This window comes from Thermobia domestica, chromosome 18 (genome assembly GCF_964235325.1).
Source record: "Thermobia domestica chromosome 18, izTheDome1.hap1.1, whole genome shotgun sequence".
Lineage (NCBI taxonomy): Eukaryota > Metazoa > Arthropoda > Insecta > Zygentoma > Lepismatidae > Thermobia > Thermobia domestica.
In genome coordinates, this window is record NC_137471.1 from 18,938,515 (window position 1) to 18,956,337 (window position 17,823).

A 17,823-nucleotide genomic window follows, 5' to 3' on the forward strand; every position below is an offset into this window, starting at 1 on the left:
CACCTGTCCTACTTCCACAGTACATTCGATATCAATTATCATTATGTTTGTTTCTTTAATGTTTCTGTTCATCCCATAGGTACTGTCTATTCTCCGAAGATTTTGTATATAAGCCTGGAGAAGAGAAAACATATTTCAGAAGTCTATAACGTCTGAAAAAATTCTTCAATGTACAGTCAACACTCGGTCGAAAAAGTATTCTTCAGTCCAGCCCACCTGAGTGAGGTTTTTCTCATTTACACCAGGTAAATGCTGGGATGGTACCTCACATAATGTCCCCAGGCCGCTTATCTCCCTCCCCAATTCCCAGGGTAGTATGATCGTCGAGATACATCAGAATGCGAGTAGATCTTTGCAAAATGCTTTATCCATTATTTGCTTGAGATCAGTCACTAGAAATTCAATTATTTACACTTCTCAATCATATGCTTCACTGCTTGTAGCCGTGCGTATCAGTTCGATTTATCCATGCCAAGGACAAGAGAACACAAAAATGAATCATGAAGTGATGAGTGGAAAAGAAACATTGATCCGAATCTTCTGAAGTTTGTACACTGTCTAGTGTGTTAACAATGGTACCACTGAAAATGTCTAATGTAAATAAATAAATATAATATATATAGACACTTTTAGTGGTACCATTAACAAACTAGTCACTGTTTCATTTGTACTTTTTTGTTTTTAAACTCCGCTGGAACATTTGCATATATGACGATCCTGTACAGTTGTGTTCAAAAAGCAAAGTCCTTTTCTGTTGTGTGTTCTTTTTGAGTGTATGAGATCATTTTGCTGCTGGAACTTATAAAGAGCTCTCCTCACCATTTCGTTCAGAAAATATTCAACAAGTACAGCCACGTTCAAAAAAAAATCTGGCCTCTTTTTATTACTCCTTTGAATGCTTTATTGTATAGTCTGTATATAACATTTTTAAACGTTGGCTAAGAACCAAAGATCCATACATGTTCTTGCTAACCCTACTTCTAATTAAGAGTACAAGAGCATTTAAAAGAGAGAGGCGAATAGCTTTTTTGAAAATGACTGTACCTTTATAAGAATGAACTATGTACTTTGCCATTGTGTTCCATGATCCTTCGTACTTAGTGAAATGTTTATTCCTTTCATATACAGTAAAACCTGTTAAGTCAGTCGTTCTCCAAATAGGTATCAATTTCGCCGAGTGGATCTACATAGATAACCAATAAAACGTCGCTGATTACTGTTAAATAGGCCCCTTGCCTAAGTTGAACGATTTCAGTGAATAACTTAGTCAAGTTTTACTGTATTTTCAAATGGTGCGACACACACATACTATGACTGACACGTAATCATTCAATATAGTTTAAGCCGCAGCCAAAATACAGTGAAACCTGTTTGCTTTGGGATTGTTACTAGCCAAACTTGGACAGGTTTCTCTGTACAAATAAAGATATATGAGGGTATTGCAGAAAGTTTCGAAATAAGAACACATTATTTTTATTTTTTAAATTTCACCAGACATATTTATTCTGACGACCTCAACAAACTCCCAAGCTTACAAAATTACGTACAAGCACACTTTTTATTTATTTATTTTTTTATATTTTGTATTTTTGGAGAGGAAAGTGGTTCACAAGCGAAACCTACCCTCCCCCCACTTCACTGGGATGCAGTGACTTTCCTTTTTCTGCTACAAGAACAGAAAAAAAAACATCTACATTTCTACTGTACATAACAATATGAGAAGAGGTGGGGAACGCCAGGGAAATACTGAAAAAAAAAAGGTTCCCTGGGCCCCCAACTCGCTCCCTTTCAGACAAAGAAAAGATGAAACAAATAGTATAGTAGTAGTAGTAGTAATAGCATTGTTTCCACTGTATTTTTTTTAATAGTAATAATACATTGGCTATTAACCAAGTTTATTTTTTTTCCTTTGTAACAACTATACCACAGTCTCATTGTCAGTATTTTGAGGGTGCAAAACAACCAAAAAGTCTTCAGAGCGAGCAGAGGAAAGAAAAAAAAAGATATAGGAAGCCATGGCCATCTGATTTTTTCATATGTTTATATATAAAAGATCCTTTATTAATAATAATCTTTACGATCATTATAATTAATAATAAGATTTTACAATAATCTACACGTAAAAAGGTACCATGTGAAAGGGTGGGTGGGGGGTACTGGCCTTCTAACAGTGCCATTTTGTCACAAAAAAAATCCTCCAAAATAACAGGAGGGTACATATATATATGTATATATATTAATTAATAAAAATGCCTTTTTTGAAAGGGCATTTTAATGTATTTTCGATATATAATTATTTATATATATATATTTTATTTTTTTTGGCCAGATGCCATGATCTTCCCTCAGTCTCATTATGCCTCAAAAAACTTGAGGTTTATACAAAGGTCCATACACCTCACTATTCATTTTTATATATATATTTATATAACAAAGACATATGAATGAAAATAAGTAATTTTTTTTTTACAAATGGAAACATACACGTCAGAAATAATATGTATTCTTTTACACAAATACATACGGTCCTAGAAAGAAATATATTTATCACATTTAATATAGGATCGGTGCACGATGACACAATATTGTTTTATTGTTATTATTATTATTATTTTTTTTGCCTATATAATGATAACTATATACAGTAAAACCTGTTAAGTTGGCGGTCTAACCTGTTAATTCTGTATATGATCACCGGCTTAATATGGCCGTCAAGTTTTTGTACAACATTCTTGTGCTATGCGGTATTAATTATTTCGTTGACTTCTTTTGTGTGTGTGTATATATATCCACACACACACACACATTAACTTGGATATTTTTTTTGTATGAAATCAAATGGTGGCCAACTTTTTTTTTTAAAAAAAAAAACAAGTTTTACTGTAAATATGAATATAGATATTATCAATGATTGAATTTCATCCTTTTGGTTTCTCAAATATTGGCAAATATACTGGGATATTGGATTTTTCTGGGAAAAGTACTTTTTTTTAAATGCTGACGACTTATTTATTCATTAAAAAGCCAAATTCGTTTTTATATTCATTAAAAGAAGAGGGAAAAATAATATAAAACTTTTTTATCTTATTTTTTTTTAAGCTGAAATATCTACCTTTGGTCCAATATGTACAAAGCTCAAAAAACTTCTTTTTTTTCATTCAATCCCTTGTCACCACCCTGGAAAAAAAATGCCATATTCTACCCTTTTACCGTAACCATTTTCCCTGACTTCCTTTTCTCCTTTCCTGTTTATGGTCACCATCAAACAAACCCACCCCCGTCACATACAGGAGACCTAGAACCATCCCAGAAACATCCACTCATCCCTGAGAGTATGGGGGGAATCACCTCTTGAATATATGTATATATTTATATTTTTGTTTAAATTTGTATGAAAAATTGTGAAACATGAAATTACTTGTACACTGTTCAACTTCTACAAATACGTGACTATGACGCTAAGGAATCTTTTTTTTTTTTAAACCTTGTATTGAATGTTCTTGTTCCTATACACAGACAAGTAAGAAAAAATTGTCACACAGTAATAACACACATTGATTGTATATAATTATTTTAAATAATAAATTATTTGGTTTGTAATACAATTAAAGTGGCTCGCCATACACGCACGTAACACAGTTCCTTTTTCATTTTGACATTGTGCCACAAAATTGAGACCTAAAAGTTACTACACAGTGTATGGCAACACTGAGTAGTAATGTGTAGCTCTGAGCTACTATATACTTGACTCATTCAGCCCACTAGTTCATTGAGGATATGATCCACACATGCTGATACGCCACTCTCTCTCTCTCTCTCTCCCACTCACACACATGCTCAAACACACGCATACATACAGGTAATGGATGTCCAAAGACCCCTCCTTTCCTTCGTATGATTTTGCCACGATCGTGACTTTGTACTATTCACACAGCAGTCGCTTTGTTTCTTTGTCACAACAACGCCACTTTTTTTTTTAGGCTTCCAAAGGGATCTTATGGGGCGCTGGCGGCGGAGTCTTTTTCGAAAGATTCAGGGGCTGAGAGTCCGCAATGTCCACTTGAAGTTCGACCATCTTTGGAGACGCCGCTGGAGTACTCTGTTGATGACACGTGAGGGGTTGTGCAGGAACTGGACTCTTGGTGGTCGTTTGCATTGGCTGTTGTGAGGCTTGAGGGGGCTCGAAGTACAGCCTTGAGTAGAGCTGACTGTTGTTTGGTGGAGGTGCTGGGGCCACAACCTCCGCTGGAGGATTGAAAGCGACTGTAGGCTGTGCGACAACCATCTTCTGTTGCGGGGACTGCTGTTGCTGTACAGGTTGACTGGGCACACTCTGAACGTAGGTAGGACGCACTTGCACAGCGGATGTTGTGATTACACTGTTTGCTGCTGAGTATGGCCATGCAGCAGCGGTGGGCCGCTGTTGTTGTAGAGGTGGCTGCTGCTGCTGTTGAGGAGGAATGTAGTAATTGGATCCACACACGAGCACATTCTTTGACTGCTGAAGAACAACATACCCCGCTGACGTCGATGGCATATTTGTCGATGAGGATGTAGATGAAGGGAAAGAGGGTGCAAGGGGCTGTGATGGCTGTATTTGGTCTACGGATGAAGAGTAGCCCTCCTGCATGATGTAGTTATGAATAATGTCCGTTCTCTTCATTTGTTCTGCAGTCATTCGAGGACCCTCCATCAATGACTTAGCTAATGTGGAATGCGTGCTAGACAACGAGCTGCATTCTGATGGGGATGATGATGGTTTGTTGTGTTGTACAGGATTGGGGTGAGTTAGATGATGGTGCAACTGAGGGAGCTGAGCGGTGTAGGCAGTTTCGGGATGCGTATTGGAAACCACCATTGGTTCTGCCTCAGCCGAATCCTTCCGCAGAGCCCGGAACTTTTTATGTGGCTTGTATGCCTCATCCATTAACGAATTGGTATCACACAGCGGGGGCGCTTGTAGGGCCCGTTTTAGAACAGGCATATCCTCAATATGTTGCTTCTCCTCCTCAATGTCCTTCACTTTGTCCTCAAGTGATGACCGCGGACTGGAGCACACGGACGTCGGAGCACTTGCACTGAGTTTCTCCAGTTTTTCAGTCCCCGATTCGATTCCTGAGTCATTAGGCGAGTCCAGCTTTCGGAATCGGAATGGTTTGTTATTTGGAGAGTCACCTAAGCTAGAACACTCATCACCGGACGTAGAACCACCTTCTGAATGCGAGTTGTCTCTGTGACGGCGGCGAGGGCAGGACAGCGTGGCCGCTAACAGAGGGGTGGGATGGGGTCTGAATTCACTGAGAGCAGCCACCTCACCAGAACACACTGATTCTGAGCTTGATACTGATCCCAAAGGACTCTTCACAGCTTCATCCATGGTGCTCGAAGAGCGCGGACTTCCCAAAAGATCATCTTTTCCTCCTTCGGACCAAGCAGGACTCCTGTTGCTCTCTTCCTCCCAGTTTACGGAGTTGTACAACTGCTGCTGCATCTGCTGCTCTTGCTGCTGTTGTTCGGTCATTTTGCAGGCCAACAGCTTCTCCGAATGAAGGGTATTCAGAGTTCGCAGGTCAGGGATCTTTTTGATCAACTCCTGGCAGATGTTCGGGTTCTCGGGGTGACTTTGACTAACCACCATCTGTAACGCAGTCTTCAGTTTGATCTGCATCTTCTCTACGAGTTCTGTATTGCGCAAGCCAGGACGATCTGCAAGTAAACAACAAAACACAATCATAAGTAACCTCAATATTATCAACATATCGATAATAACAACAACAACAACAACAAAAGTTTTATCGTCTAATGAAAAATTCGATCGGAAACTCTTGAATTTTATTTAGCAACCTAGATAATTTTATTGACGCATATGTAAGTTACAAAGAGGAAATTGTTAATAAAAAGTTACTCTTACGAGATTCGAACCAAGGCATCCTATTTGAAAGACAGCGCTCTAATCAACTTCGTTCATGCTGAGTAATTTTTTTTCGACTATTTTTAAATTTCATTAACTAAATATGTAGAATTGTATTCAGTTTTCTTAATTTTACTTCAGAATATGTACCAAATTATCTAAAAATATGCCAATGTTTTAAGGTCAGCAGATTGCTTTTAGGATTAACATTGTGTACCAGACTGAAAGACGAAAATGGTACTTAAGGTGCCATTTACATCAGCAATTACTACATAAAAAGAGATAAAACATAATAGTGACAACGTTTTAAGATCTGTCAAAATCAGTGACAAAAAAAAAAAAAAAAGCTATAGTGGCGGATATACAGGGATATCATATCGATAAAGAACCTATTTTCTTCTCACGGGGTACGAGAAGCTTATGTAATGTACATTTGTACATGAAGAAAGAATTTGAATATTATGTAAGTTTCCTTCAAGGGCGACCGAAGAAAATTTTCTACGGGGGGGGGGGCATCTCCATGGCTGCTATATTAAGTCTAGAATTTCTCGTATTTAATATAATTTTCTTGCTGTAATACGTATACATTTTCGTAAGCCCTTCCCCTTTGAGCGTCTATGTTTAGCTTGCAATTAATTTTTATGGATGTGACTTCCCTCAACTAACGCCACTGTCACAATGTAAATAAAAGTAAGTTGCTTAACTTCTAGATTACAAATTCCCATTCATTTAAAGTCTATAGTATTCTTATGAAGGTATCAAGAAATCTGAAACACTCATTTCTGTCGTTCCCCTCCCCCAAGAGCGCCGATCCTGAGGGTCCGGGCATCCGAATGCTCATGTGCGCCCCCCAAAATTAGTGAAATCGGCGCCCTTGCCTCTCTCCATCAAATTCTGCAGCATATTAAACATTTGGGTTCACTTACTGCAACCCCACCTCCTATTTTTTCTTACGTTTATTAAAATATGGAAACAAGAGAGAAACTCACCTGCAGCTATGACGACGATGGAACAGAAAAGGCCGATTTCGGCGTCCGAAAGCCTCAGAGCATTTAGGCGTTCCGCAAAGTCAAACATGGAGTCCATCAAAAATCGGGCGTTAGAGTTGTTATGTATGGCTTCACGTTTTAGCACCTGACCATTCAAACATATCATGCTGTTCGTCTGTTAAAGAAACAAAGAAAATATCATTAGTTTAAAAATATATGCTATTTGTTTACACATATTTCTTTATATATATATATATATATATATATATATATATATATATATATATATATATATATATTGCTTTTAAGTTTTGTTATATATTAAATTAAAGTAGTTCTTTTCGCAAAATTCAACTTCGGATTGCAATCTTATAAAGGACTAGTGATTTACACAATTTCATTACGGGGGGGGGGGGAGATATCTTAAGAAAATCCAAGCTCAAATAGTTTTTCATGTGATGTTTGTATATCTTAATGTTTTCCAATGCTATCTTCTAGAAGGCGTGTTAAATAAAACTAGGAACTACCCTTGTGTACGCCATTGTAATAATCAAAAATGTAAAATAGAGAATCTGCGTATACAACAAAATCTTGAGTAGCCATACGTCACAGTTTCGCCACCCCCACTCTGCCCACTCCGACCAATAAGATCGAAATGTTTCGAGCCAACATTCATGGCGGAAACGAGAGTAGCCAATCAGACGTGCCGATGCTCAGTTTTTTTTTTTTTTTTGGCATCAATGAGTTATTAGGATAAAGATACATATGGGCAGATCCTCTATTTTATAACATCCTTGCTAATAACTGCTTTGTATTTGTTTGAAAAACAGACATTTGTTACTAAGTTTCCAAGTAAGTCCATAGGAGATAATTATGTAACAAAATTACAAAATTGGAGATATGAATGAAATCGAACATCGTTCCATAAGTACAATTCCAACATTTACCTGGTACATCTGAGAAAATATTTTGGAACGCATCAGACCAGATGTAACATCCAAATTAGGGCATCACGAAATACGAAAGTTCAAGTGGCAAATTAAAGCCAAACCAAAATGGGAGATTATTGTTATACTTTCAACCAAATAAGGTTCAATTTCATGCAAATTAATCCTCACTAGGCAAATACTGGGATGGTACCTTGAAAATACTCCCTTACTATTTACCAATTTCATATTACTGATAAACAAACTGGAGACTCACCTGTGAATCAAACATGCAGGCGAGACGGACTAGGAGAACTTCGAAGACGCCTGCTTTGAGAAGAGTGACCTGATCGTCCTGAGCAAGGAGTCCAAATCCTGGGATTCGCTTGGCGAACTCAACAACCCCACGAATGGCGGGCGAGAACCTCTTTGAGAAGTTCTGAAGGAGCTCCTGATGGCCTATCAAGGGCTGTGGGTTCGGGTTAAGTGGACATGCCTGTAAGTAACAAAAAATAATAATCTGTTAATATATATATAATAAGAATCCCATCAACTCGTCACAATATGCAAGTTCACAGGTATTTTAATTTTTGAAAACTAAAAGCAACAGTATGGTTCAGCCACACAACGCTAATTTCTAATACCTTGGTTGAAAATTCCGTGATTATTATTATTATTATCATTCAACTAGCTAAGTTCCCATCACAACGCTGCATACCCCCTCGTAATAAATTATTTAAGCTTTCATTCATTGGTTTGTAATGGTAAAAATTTATTTATTCATTTTTTTAGTGATCCTTGAAGAGCTCCCAAAGATCTCTTCTAAAAGTCGAACCCGGGATCACAAGGATTCTAGGATACTGCCTCTAGTCTGATATGTGTTAACTAAAATATTCCAACACAGTAATCCCTAACTCTTTTTATTCCCCAGAACGCGTTCAATACAAACGCGCGGTTGCCGACATTCAGCTTTTGGTACGGTAACTTTGAGCTTTTTATAACTCTTATTATTAACCTCAACAACGTCTATATTACTCATTCCTCACTTCCATCTATGAAATTCCGTCATCCCCTCAGCGCTGTTTAAAAATAATAACGGCTACATGACGCATATTCTGTTCGTAGGAAACTCTACCCATTTGACTTGCAAGCAGAAGTTCCTGTAAAAACGGCTCCCCCACCTCTTTTCCCGAGAATCCCAAGGGTAGAGTGTGAAGGGGTGAGACGAGGCAGCAGCTGACCTTTGCCTGTCCCGGGCGCGTGGGTTTTTCAAGGTCAGAGCAAGGGTTTCGATCAATACACCGGCATGTGGCAACTACGTACAAAATTTGTCCTGTACAAGCGGAAGGATACGTAACTAACTAAACAAGACGCAAATATCGTCCGTCCACTGTCTGGTGTGGTGGATCTGCGCCCTTTCTTGTAGGCAAGTCATTTAAACAAATAATCTCCGGATCAACCAGAGGGCAAAATCGTTTGTCTCGCGTTGTATAAAAGGCCACCGCGTTGTAACTTGCAACGATGGCGCAGAACTCTGGCAGTTTTAACCTTGGGACCGATAGAAGTCCAGCCTTGAATATTTCCGCCTCTACCCCGTTACGGACAAGGTCGCGATGCACTCACTGAACGACCAGGAAGGCACAGTCGCTATCCCCAGCGTTTCATGAGCATTTATTTTCGTAACGATTGTTCCCCGGCCCCGCGTTTCCTTCCCATGTAACTATAAACAATTATTCGTTTTCGACAGTTATATATGCAAACCACGATACAAAGAGATGGTTTATTCCAATAAGGCCCAATCGTAAAATGCGTCCATTAACGAGAAGGAAGTAAAAATTCATTATAGCTTTCACCTTGGACTTCAAATGAGCTGAACGAATTGAAAAATAAAAATTGACAGTCATTTGTATACACGATACGTTATAATGGCTGGAATCGTGACAATTCTGTTCCGTATTTGTTCGATATTTTAATACAAAATGTAACACGAACCCAATTTCTCCTATATTATTATTTTCCATGCAGGAACTTCCTGAATAACGACTGCACGCATTATGCCTGTTTCTGATTTTTAATTAATCTTGTTTCCTCAGAATGAGCTACACTGCTGCATGGACATTACTACAGTTATATCTCACTCTATAATAAGAAATATTCATTTTCCAAGTACCACATTCCAAGCTTGGATAATTTTTCAAGTACCACATCAATGACGGACGTTAGAAGGGATTTCGGATAGTTAACGGCTACAATCCGTATTTCAATCCATCATCCGAACATCCGCCTCGGCCCGACACAAATCCAAAAGGGGAGCCGCGGTGGCTCAGTGGTAGAGCGTTCACCTCTGGTGCGTCGGGTCCCTGGTTCGATCCCAGCTTGCGCCAAGTGAACTTTGTAGTGGATAAACACCGTGTGTATGGGTTTTCTCGGGGAGGTCTCCCGTTTCCTGCCACTTTCTTCATTCCACCATTTCGTTCATTTCTCATCATCATCGTCTCCTTTAGCTCATTCAGGACAATCGCAGGACGTAAAAAATGCAAAGCCAAAAATACATTACAGAAACTAAATGCTTTATTTCGGTAAAGGACTCTTATATTCCCATGTATAAAAATGTCTGAATTTTCTACCGCTCACAGTACTTCGTAGGTGTTAATAAAATTAATAGTATACTGATGCTTTATTTATAACACTTTGAAAAGTTCAAGAATTAGTAAAATTTTCAGTGTTTTCGCGCCTTTCATTCTTAATAGATGAACAATAGGCCTATGTCACTAAAACCTCTGACTTGAACATTCAATATTACATAAAATACGTTTATTTCGGAGTAAAGAACATTCGCTCTTTTCTTTTTTTTTTTTTTTTTTTTAATCTACGCAACTGACTACGCCAATTTTAATTTCTGAGAGAGAGAAACAAGCAGAGGGCAGATATATTTCTTCACATGCAGCCATTTTGTTTTGTACACCTTAGATGCCACTGGAATGGAGGTTACGCTACGCCGGATTACAAAGAAGACGTAATTATTTTCACTGTTGGAGTTAGGCCACTTGGTATCCAAGCGGTCCGAATGTGTTGAGTGGATTTTTGAATTTGAACGAATATGAAACACATTATTCTGCAACAATTGTGATCGACTTGTATATGCAAATCCCATTACCACTCCCAACCAAATCTATAACACACATAATCTTACAATAGTGTTGAATTCAGGCTTACTTCAGAGGCACACTACAGTCCATGAGAAACCAACAAGTTCATATGCTTTTGGACATCAACTATATAGACCAGTTTTTTATACTCTTGAACTGCTGTGCACTCGCAGAGAAACGAGAATCCTACACTGCTAAACGTGTTTCTTAGACATTGGAATAGGGGACTCAGTCGTGTTTTAGACTCACCGTACGAAGAGCAAATGCAATCCTGTCTTGCTTTCTTTGTGTCCAAATCCCCTGTTCCAATGCCTATGGAAAAGATACTCACAAAACAAGAAACGGACACAAAAGCAATTGTACTTACCAGAGTCTGCGGCGTCGTGGTGTAGCTGGGCATTTCCCTGGCCATTGCCAACATAGGCTCGACCTTTGCCCTTGTGAAGTCGCAGGTCTCCAAATGTGCACGGACCACTGTGTTGGCCAGCCTCTGGTCATCTTCAAGCTCTGCTAGCGCTTTCTCTTGCGATTTGGAGCAAGAACTCTGTTGCATCGCTGCCAATATTCGGGCCTTCTCTCGCTTAGGGACTCGACCAAAACGCACCGCTGAAACGAGAACAAATCAAAAATTCTGGTCAGTTATGCGTATTTTAAACTGTGTAGCATTGACATTCATTTAGTGTAAATATTTAAAACTTAAGAAAGGCTAGAATATTTTCAGGATTTTTATTTTTAAAAGCATATTGGAATGTCTGTTATCACATTCTTGAGGACCATTATCCTATTACAAAAGTATGGGACTGAAATAAGGCGCACTTTTTTTTTTTTTTTTTTTTTTTTTTTTTAATATACGGAAACCAACTGTGAAACGTTAAGGTGCAGCTTAAATTCGTGACCTTACAGCAACCTGGCTTTTACGATATTTCATCATGTTGTAGGCTACTTAAAGCGATACCGATTTCTCATTTTGATTCCTGAGGTCTTGTGGAAAGTAAAATGCTTCCCAAATTATAAGAATATGGTACATGGTAAAATTTCAAATTACTACCGTTTTCCCAGAATCTAATTGACTTTCTGTATCTCGAAGTGTTATGACAATGGTACGGGCCAATACAATAAATTATTGTTCTCCGCAAAAGTTTCTGTACTTGGGTATTTCTATACTCAGCACCTGCTTTTTTCTTTTCTTTTCTTTTTTTTTTTTTTAAAGTGGGTTTCTAGTTTTAAATCAAGAATGACTCTTCAAGTCAAAAAGAAAAAAGAAAAAAATACAAAATTTCCTACTTGTTCTATAATTACTATGCCCTGTTTATTTTTTTAAAAAAATAGTTCTGAAATTAGCAAATTCTTCAAGTATAATTAAACACGAAATTGATACTTCCAGTCACTGTAAACTGTAGTATCACAAAAACAACACAAAAATTGTTCGATATAATAGCCTAAAGGACAATTAATCTCAATATAAGCTATTTACATTGATTTTTATTAATGAAAAAATGAATATTTCAACTACAAGATTGTTCAACAAGTACATAAGGGGAAAAGCGAAAGTGATAATGTAGTAAGTCTCGGCAACAGCGATATTCATTAGATAATGTGTAATGAATTCTCCAGGCTATCAAGACCAAAAGTCACCAACACTTAATTCAATACTAGTAAGAAAAAATGCTCTCGAAATCTTAAACTGGAGGATAAATAATAATTAATGGATAGAATAAATACTGGTATGTCATGGCAAAGAATATTACCATGATGTACGGTAAGCGCACGGTATCTCACGGCCTTCGTATGTCAGACATTAAGTCGAATATGAGCAGACTCTTACAAGAGCTAATGGAACTTCTTGCAGGTTCTTTTGCGAGTAGGCTTATATGCTTTTAAAATAACGTATACACGTCATTTATCAGATCAGGTATCTGATTTTTCCCCCCTTCTTTGTAAATGGTTAGGGACATCGGTAAGCGATGGCGGAACATCTCGCCTCCCTTTCCACTTTTCCCCAGGTGGACGATGCTGAACACGTGCTACCATCAGCTTTTTTCTTTTTCTTTCTTTCTTGTGTGTCGGTTGGTTCTCCTGTTTGAAAGAAGAAAAACGAACGCCATTGCTTAACTGTTAGCCAAATAGGCGATTAAAAGATCAAATAATAACACTTCTCTAGCTAAAAATCCGTTTCACGAGCAGAGAGAGAAAAGGGTTCGATTTTTATGTCGAATACAATCTGATATTCAGACTGACTTGAACAGCATGGAAGAAAAAATAATTTATTGCATGTCTGGGGGCACGAACTGTAGAATGCCACCTGTTGCAAAACTCAGTTTCAAATCGAACTTTCACTTTTTTTTTTATTATGGAAAGAATCATACTTCTATCAAAGCACTTTAAGCTTCCTGAGGAAAGTAAGGGAAAGGTTTATTTTTATGTTTTGTGCGTCATCTGCTTCTGAACATGCGTGGCATTACCCGAGTTCCATCGATCGATGAAATAATACGAACCGGTTGTGAGATGTTAACCTATATGTCAGACGCTTCATTAACTACTCTTTGTACCCAAACACCTTTTTGAATAAGATCATTGTTGTTGTACGGATATGATTGATCAAAGAAAGGAAACATAACTTTTTCTAATATCTAGGTACTCATTAATGTTGACGGACCATTCGGAATGATTCATCTGCTTTCATAATAAAGTCGACATTTTAAAGCTACACCTCTCATGCAACATATGTCTCTAAAGCGGTAATTTCAGGAGGTGGTCCGGGAATAAATCCCCCGATATAGGAGTATATATCCGATCGTGCTCAACCTGAGTTACCAGTATTTCCGTAATATTCCCTTTACCACTCCGCGTGTTGAAAATCTCCTCCCGCGGGAAGGAGTCCGAAATAATCAGTTTCTAATATTTTGGTGGTTTAGTTTACTGTACCGTTTAACGAGTAGCTTGGCCTGCGTTTGTCTGTAGCATTCATCGAGATATCTGACAAGGGAACATGAAAGCTCAACATCACATTTCTCAGCGTTCAATGACTCTAGCCGGCACAATACAGTGGGGATCTACTTGGATAAGAACTTCAGTTCAGAGCGCCAGAAACAAACAGCGGCGCGGACTACTCGTTATCAAATAAAACACCGTCTGGCGGGCCGTATCCTTCGGGACTCTTTTTGAAAGGAGTCACGTCTCTAGCTTCTTTAACTTAAAAAAAAAAACAAACTAATGTGACATCCCCTAAGAGCCGCCATTCGCTATTTCCTACCACTTGGAGCTCTACAAAAGAAAAAAAAATATTCTACCACCGCAATACTTTATATTGACGCCTATGAAAGAGGCCAAAAATTAAAACACAAAATCCAAAGAAAACGTTACGAACTATTCTAATACAAAAGAGACTGCACTAACTACTGAACACTATAAATGTAATTCAGCACTAAACTGAGAAGGCGTATCGGCACCAAAGAGAATACACGCACACACACACACACACATACACACTTCCTGAAAATGTGAATGAACTGATACACATAACCATCACACTGAAGACACAATAATGGGCGTAAAATGATTCTAATAAAAAAACATGAAACACACACACACAAATAATATTAAAGATACATACGTGCATTATGATAGTCAACTTCGCCTTTTAAAATCCGTTTTAATATGCTCCGTTTGTCATCCATGGTTTAACTTTGATTAATAATATTTTTGGTATGTTTTAATTTGGTTATCACTTTCTTTTTTATTATTATTATTATATTGAGATCACTCACTGACACACACACATGTTCAAAAAACACATCACCTCACTGATCAACGGGAACACACCTGGAGCACAAATTCACAACACTGACTTTTCTTATGGCAATTACTAGGATAACTATTGTAGTGCAATATAGAACAGTTTTTTCTCCGCCACACCGTAACGCACGTGTACTCTCTGGGTTGCATTCCCCACTACTGGCAACCACTCACATCTTGCCTCCTGCCACACGGTTTGCCCTTCCACGGTTCTCTTCTCCCCCCCTCATGCCGCCCTTGAACTTGCTTTCAACAGCGTTCGCCATCTCGACCTACTTCCCCCACAGTGACCTTCACAACGCCCAGTAGGCGCACTGTATGCGCTGTCAGGGGCTCCATGGTCGCTTAGCAATGCTGCGTGTGCTCGAGGTGGCCACACAGAGAGCGTAAAAACGTATCCCCAACCTTGAAGTTCTTGGTATCACTACTTTTTTTTTTCTTTCTTCATCTCGCTTATCAGAAACTAAACACACATAAAAAAAAAGAACTTTTTTTATCGATGCTTATTAAACAGACTGAAATGTCACCCGTTTATAAGCCTTGTTTTTCTCCACTCATAAAATGAAACAATACCTGTTTGTAAGTGCCACGCAAAAGCCACGTTTAATTTCTTCACCTTCTGAACTATTCATCTCAGCACAATCTAACTTCCACGAATCGATAACACAGTAAAACAATAATAAGAATAACAAGATGGGCTATTTTGTCGTAAAAATAAATAAATAAATAAATAAATAAAAAGAACTGTTATTGCGTTTGCAAATTAATATGCATATAGGCTATAATCGTTTTTAAATAGCATAACTTGTTTAAGTTGGACAATTGTTGATCCTCCAGCTAATGGCAAAGTTTACAGAGTCACATCTACATGACTGCACATACATGGTCGAATTAAGGCCAAATATTTTTTTTAAAGAAAAGGTACCATGCTGACATTCGCCTGGTGATATTAAGGGAATACACACACAAAATAAAGAGAAATGTTAAATCCAGCGGATATGAACACTTATTTTCCTGACTGACAAGAAAGAACACAAACCCTAGACCCGTTATGCTACCAGATTTTGGTATACCGGTACCTTCCCTATAATAATACTATACTAGGCCTACGCCCTTCCTATATTGTCATGCCAGCTACAAGCTTGGGCTTCAGGAGTGGCGGGTTACATATGATAAGGATCCCACTTAAAATATACGTCGGTCGACGTCTCCTATAAACTTGCACAAAAAAAGAAAAGTGGACAAACTATTGTGCGTGAAATTAAATCTGTTCACATCAACTGTATCTACCTTTTAAAAGCCCGACATCAATCTTGGCTTCTTAAATGCAAATACTAATACATATTGTATTAGAAAATTGTAAACAAAAGAAAACGGAGGTAAATAAATTTTAATATGCGAAAGTACGCTTTTGGCCAAACATTTATTACCACGTTAACCAAAAAAGATTAAACATTTTTATTAGTTAATTGATTCTGTAACCACATACAACATATTTTAATGGATGTACTAATAGCACTGTTAACGCATGCTGTAATGATTACCTACGTTTCTCAACTATTACGCAACTCCGGTGAAAACATTCAACAATCCATCCTCCGTAGCGAAATCCACACGGCTCCACATAGTGTGTAAAACCATCGCTAGAGGGTGACACTGTACTGCTGCAGCACACACACCTCGTAAATCGTGCGTCATCAGCATCCTGCGCGGTCGGCAGATTACAAGAAACTACTCTGCGGCGCGGAATGCAAGCTCTGCAGCTCGACCAGCAGGGCAAGTAGCGGGACTTTCTTTCTTATTTAGCAGTCACGTGACCGTACACAAACCCAACTGGGGCATACGTCACGCCGCATGACCTTTTAAACTTCGGTAAAACGGAAAAATGAAACAACGGTCCAAATTCGGCTGGAAGATTATCAGTGCGGTCCCTGCGCTTTCCTCACACTTCCTTGTTGGAACCCACACAAGGGGACAACAATAGATCCAGTTATCCCTAATGATGTCTTCTGCGCATGCGCAAACAGCTGAAGTGCGATTCTATGGATTTAAAAAAAAATCATTATCTAAATTTCAGATACAGGTGTTCTAGAAAGAAACTGGCAAACATTTAAAGAAAACCCAATATTGAGTTGGTAGAGCCGAGGGGAGAAAAATACGGCAACGGGATTCAAACCCGTATATCCCGATTTCGAATCGGCAATCATTCACCCACACCCGTTCGGATTTAATTTTCTTATCCAGTACAATTTACGTTGGCCGCCTTTGGTTCAACAGAAAATGAGTGTGGCCAACTTACACAAATCTAAACAGGCATAGTTTCACAGAGTTTTCCTTTCAGTTAAGCTGGTATATAAGAAAATGTTATCAAATCTGTAGTTAACATTCCACGTTTATGCTCTGTAAGCTCAAGAATACGGGCGATTAATGAATATGCAACTGTGGCATAAGATTGTGAGAGGAATAGAAGAACGCTGAGATAACTCTCAAACACAATGTTACCCATTACTAACTCCTACGACCTAGGATCGAACCTGAACCACTAAGCCCTCTTTTATATAAATATACAGCGTACACCAGATGAAACATAACTATAGCTACAATCACACGTACACCATAAATACTTTTGTGATAAATCTGGAGCACGAAGGAGTTAGGGGAAGGCTGGGAGGCATCAGTCGTGTTCATTAGTCACTGCGATTCATCACACAAAAGATGATTCATCTATTTTTTTTATGACTCACTGTCTACGGAAAGCGTTTTTACTGAAATAAGTAATAGCTGAACTCCCAGATCAATTTTGAAAATAAAATGTACCGGTGTATCAGAGAAATTTGTAGATAAATCATTACGCATAAACATCAGCAAACAAACTGGAGAATAAGTAAATAAATACAAAAAACTCTTTGAATTTAACGTTCCTTGATTTTTTTTTCAGGCTAAATAATACTGATTGTAATTGCAAGTATGAAGACAGTGGGAGAATCCCGAGAGAACCCATGTACATGATGTTATGCAACGTACGTTTGCATGTCCTGCGATCAAAATGAACT

At 38.2% G+C, this 17,823-nt stretch overlaps 1 protein-coding gene across 7 annotated transcripts in view; it reads right to left on the reverse strand.

The window, feature by feature from the left end:
* Nucleotides 1-1,467: 1,467 nt before the first annotated feature.
* Nucleotides 1,468-17,823, reverse strand: part of LOC145675713 (nuclear hormone receptor E75-like) — a 228,627-nt gene continuing 212,271 nt past the window's right edge. For 5 of the 7 annotated variants that reach the window (XM_081746328.1, XM_081746329.1, XM_081746333.1 and 2 more), the window contains exons 4-7: nucleotides 11,343-11,581; nucleotides 8,104-8,322; nucleotides 6,901-7,075; nucleotides 1,468-5,706 (exon numbers count right to left, since the gene is read on the reverse strand). In XM_081746328.1, coding sequence (XP_081602454.1) covers nucleotides 3,977-5,706; nucleotides 6,901-7,075; nucleotides 8,104-8,322; nucleotides 11,343-11,581 — 2,363 coding nt within the window. In that variant the 3' untranslated portion in view covers nucleotides 1,468-3,976. Of the gene's footprint in view, nucleotides 5,707-6,900; nucleotides 7,076-8,103; nucleotides 8,323-11,342; nucleotides 11,582-14,588; nucleotides 14,992-16,318; nucleotides 16,493-17,823 lie in introns of those variants that run through there. The other 2 variants (XM_081746335.1, XM_081746334.1) reach the window with 2 other exon arrangements.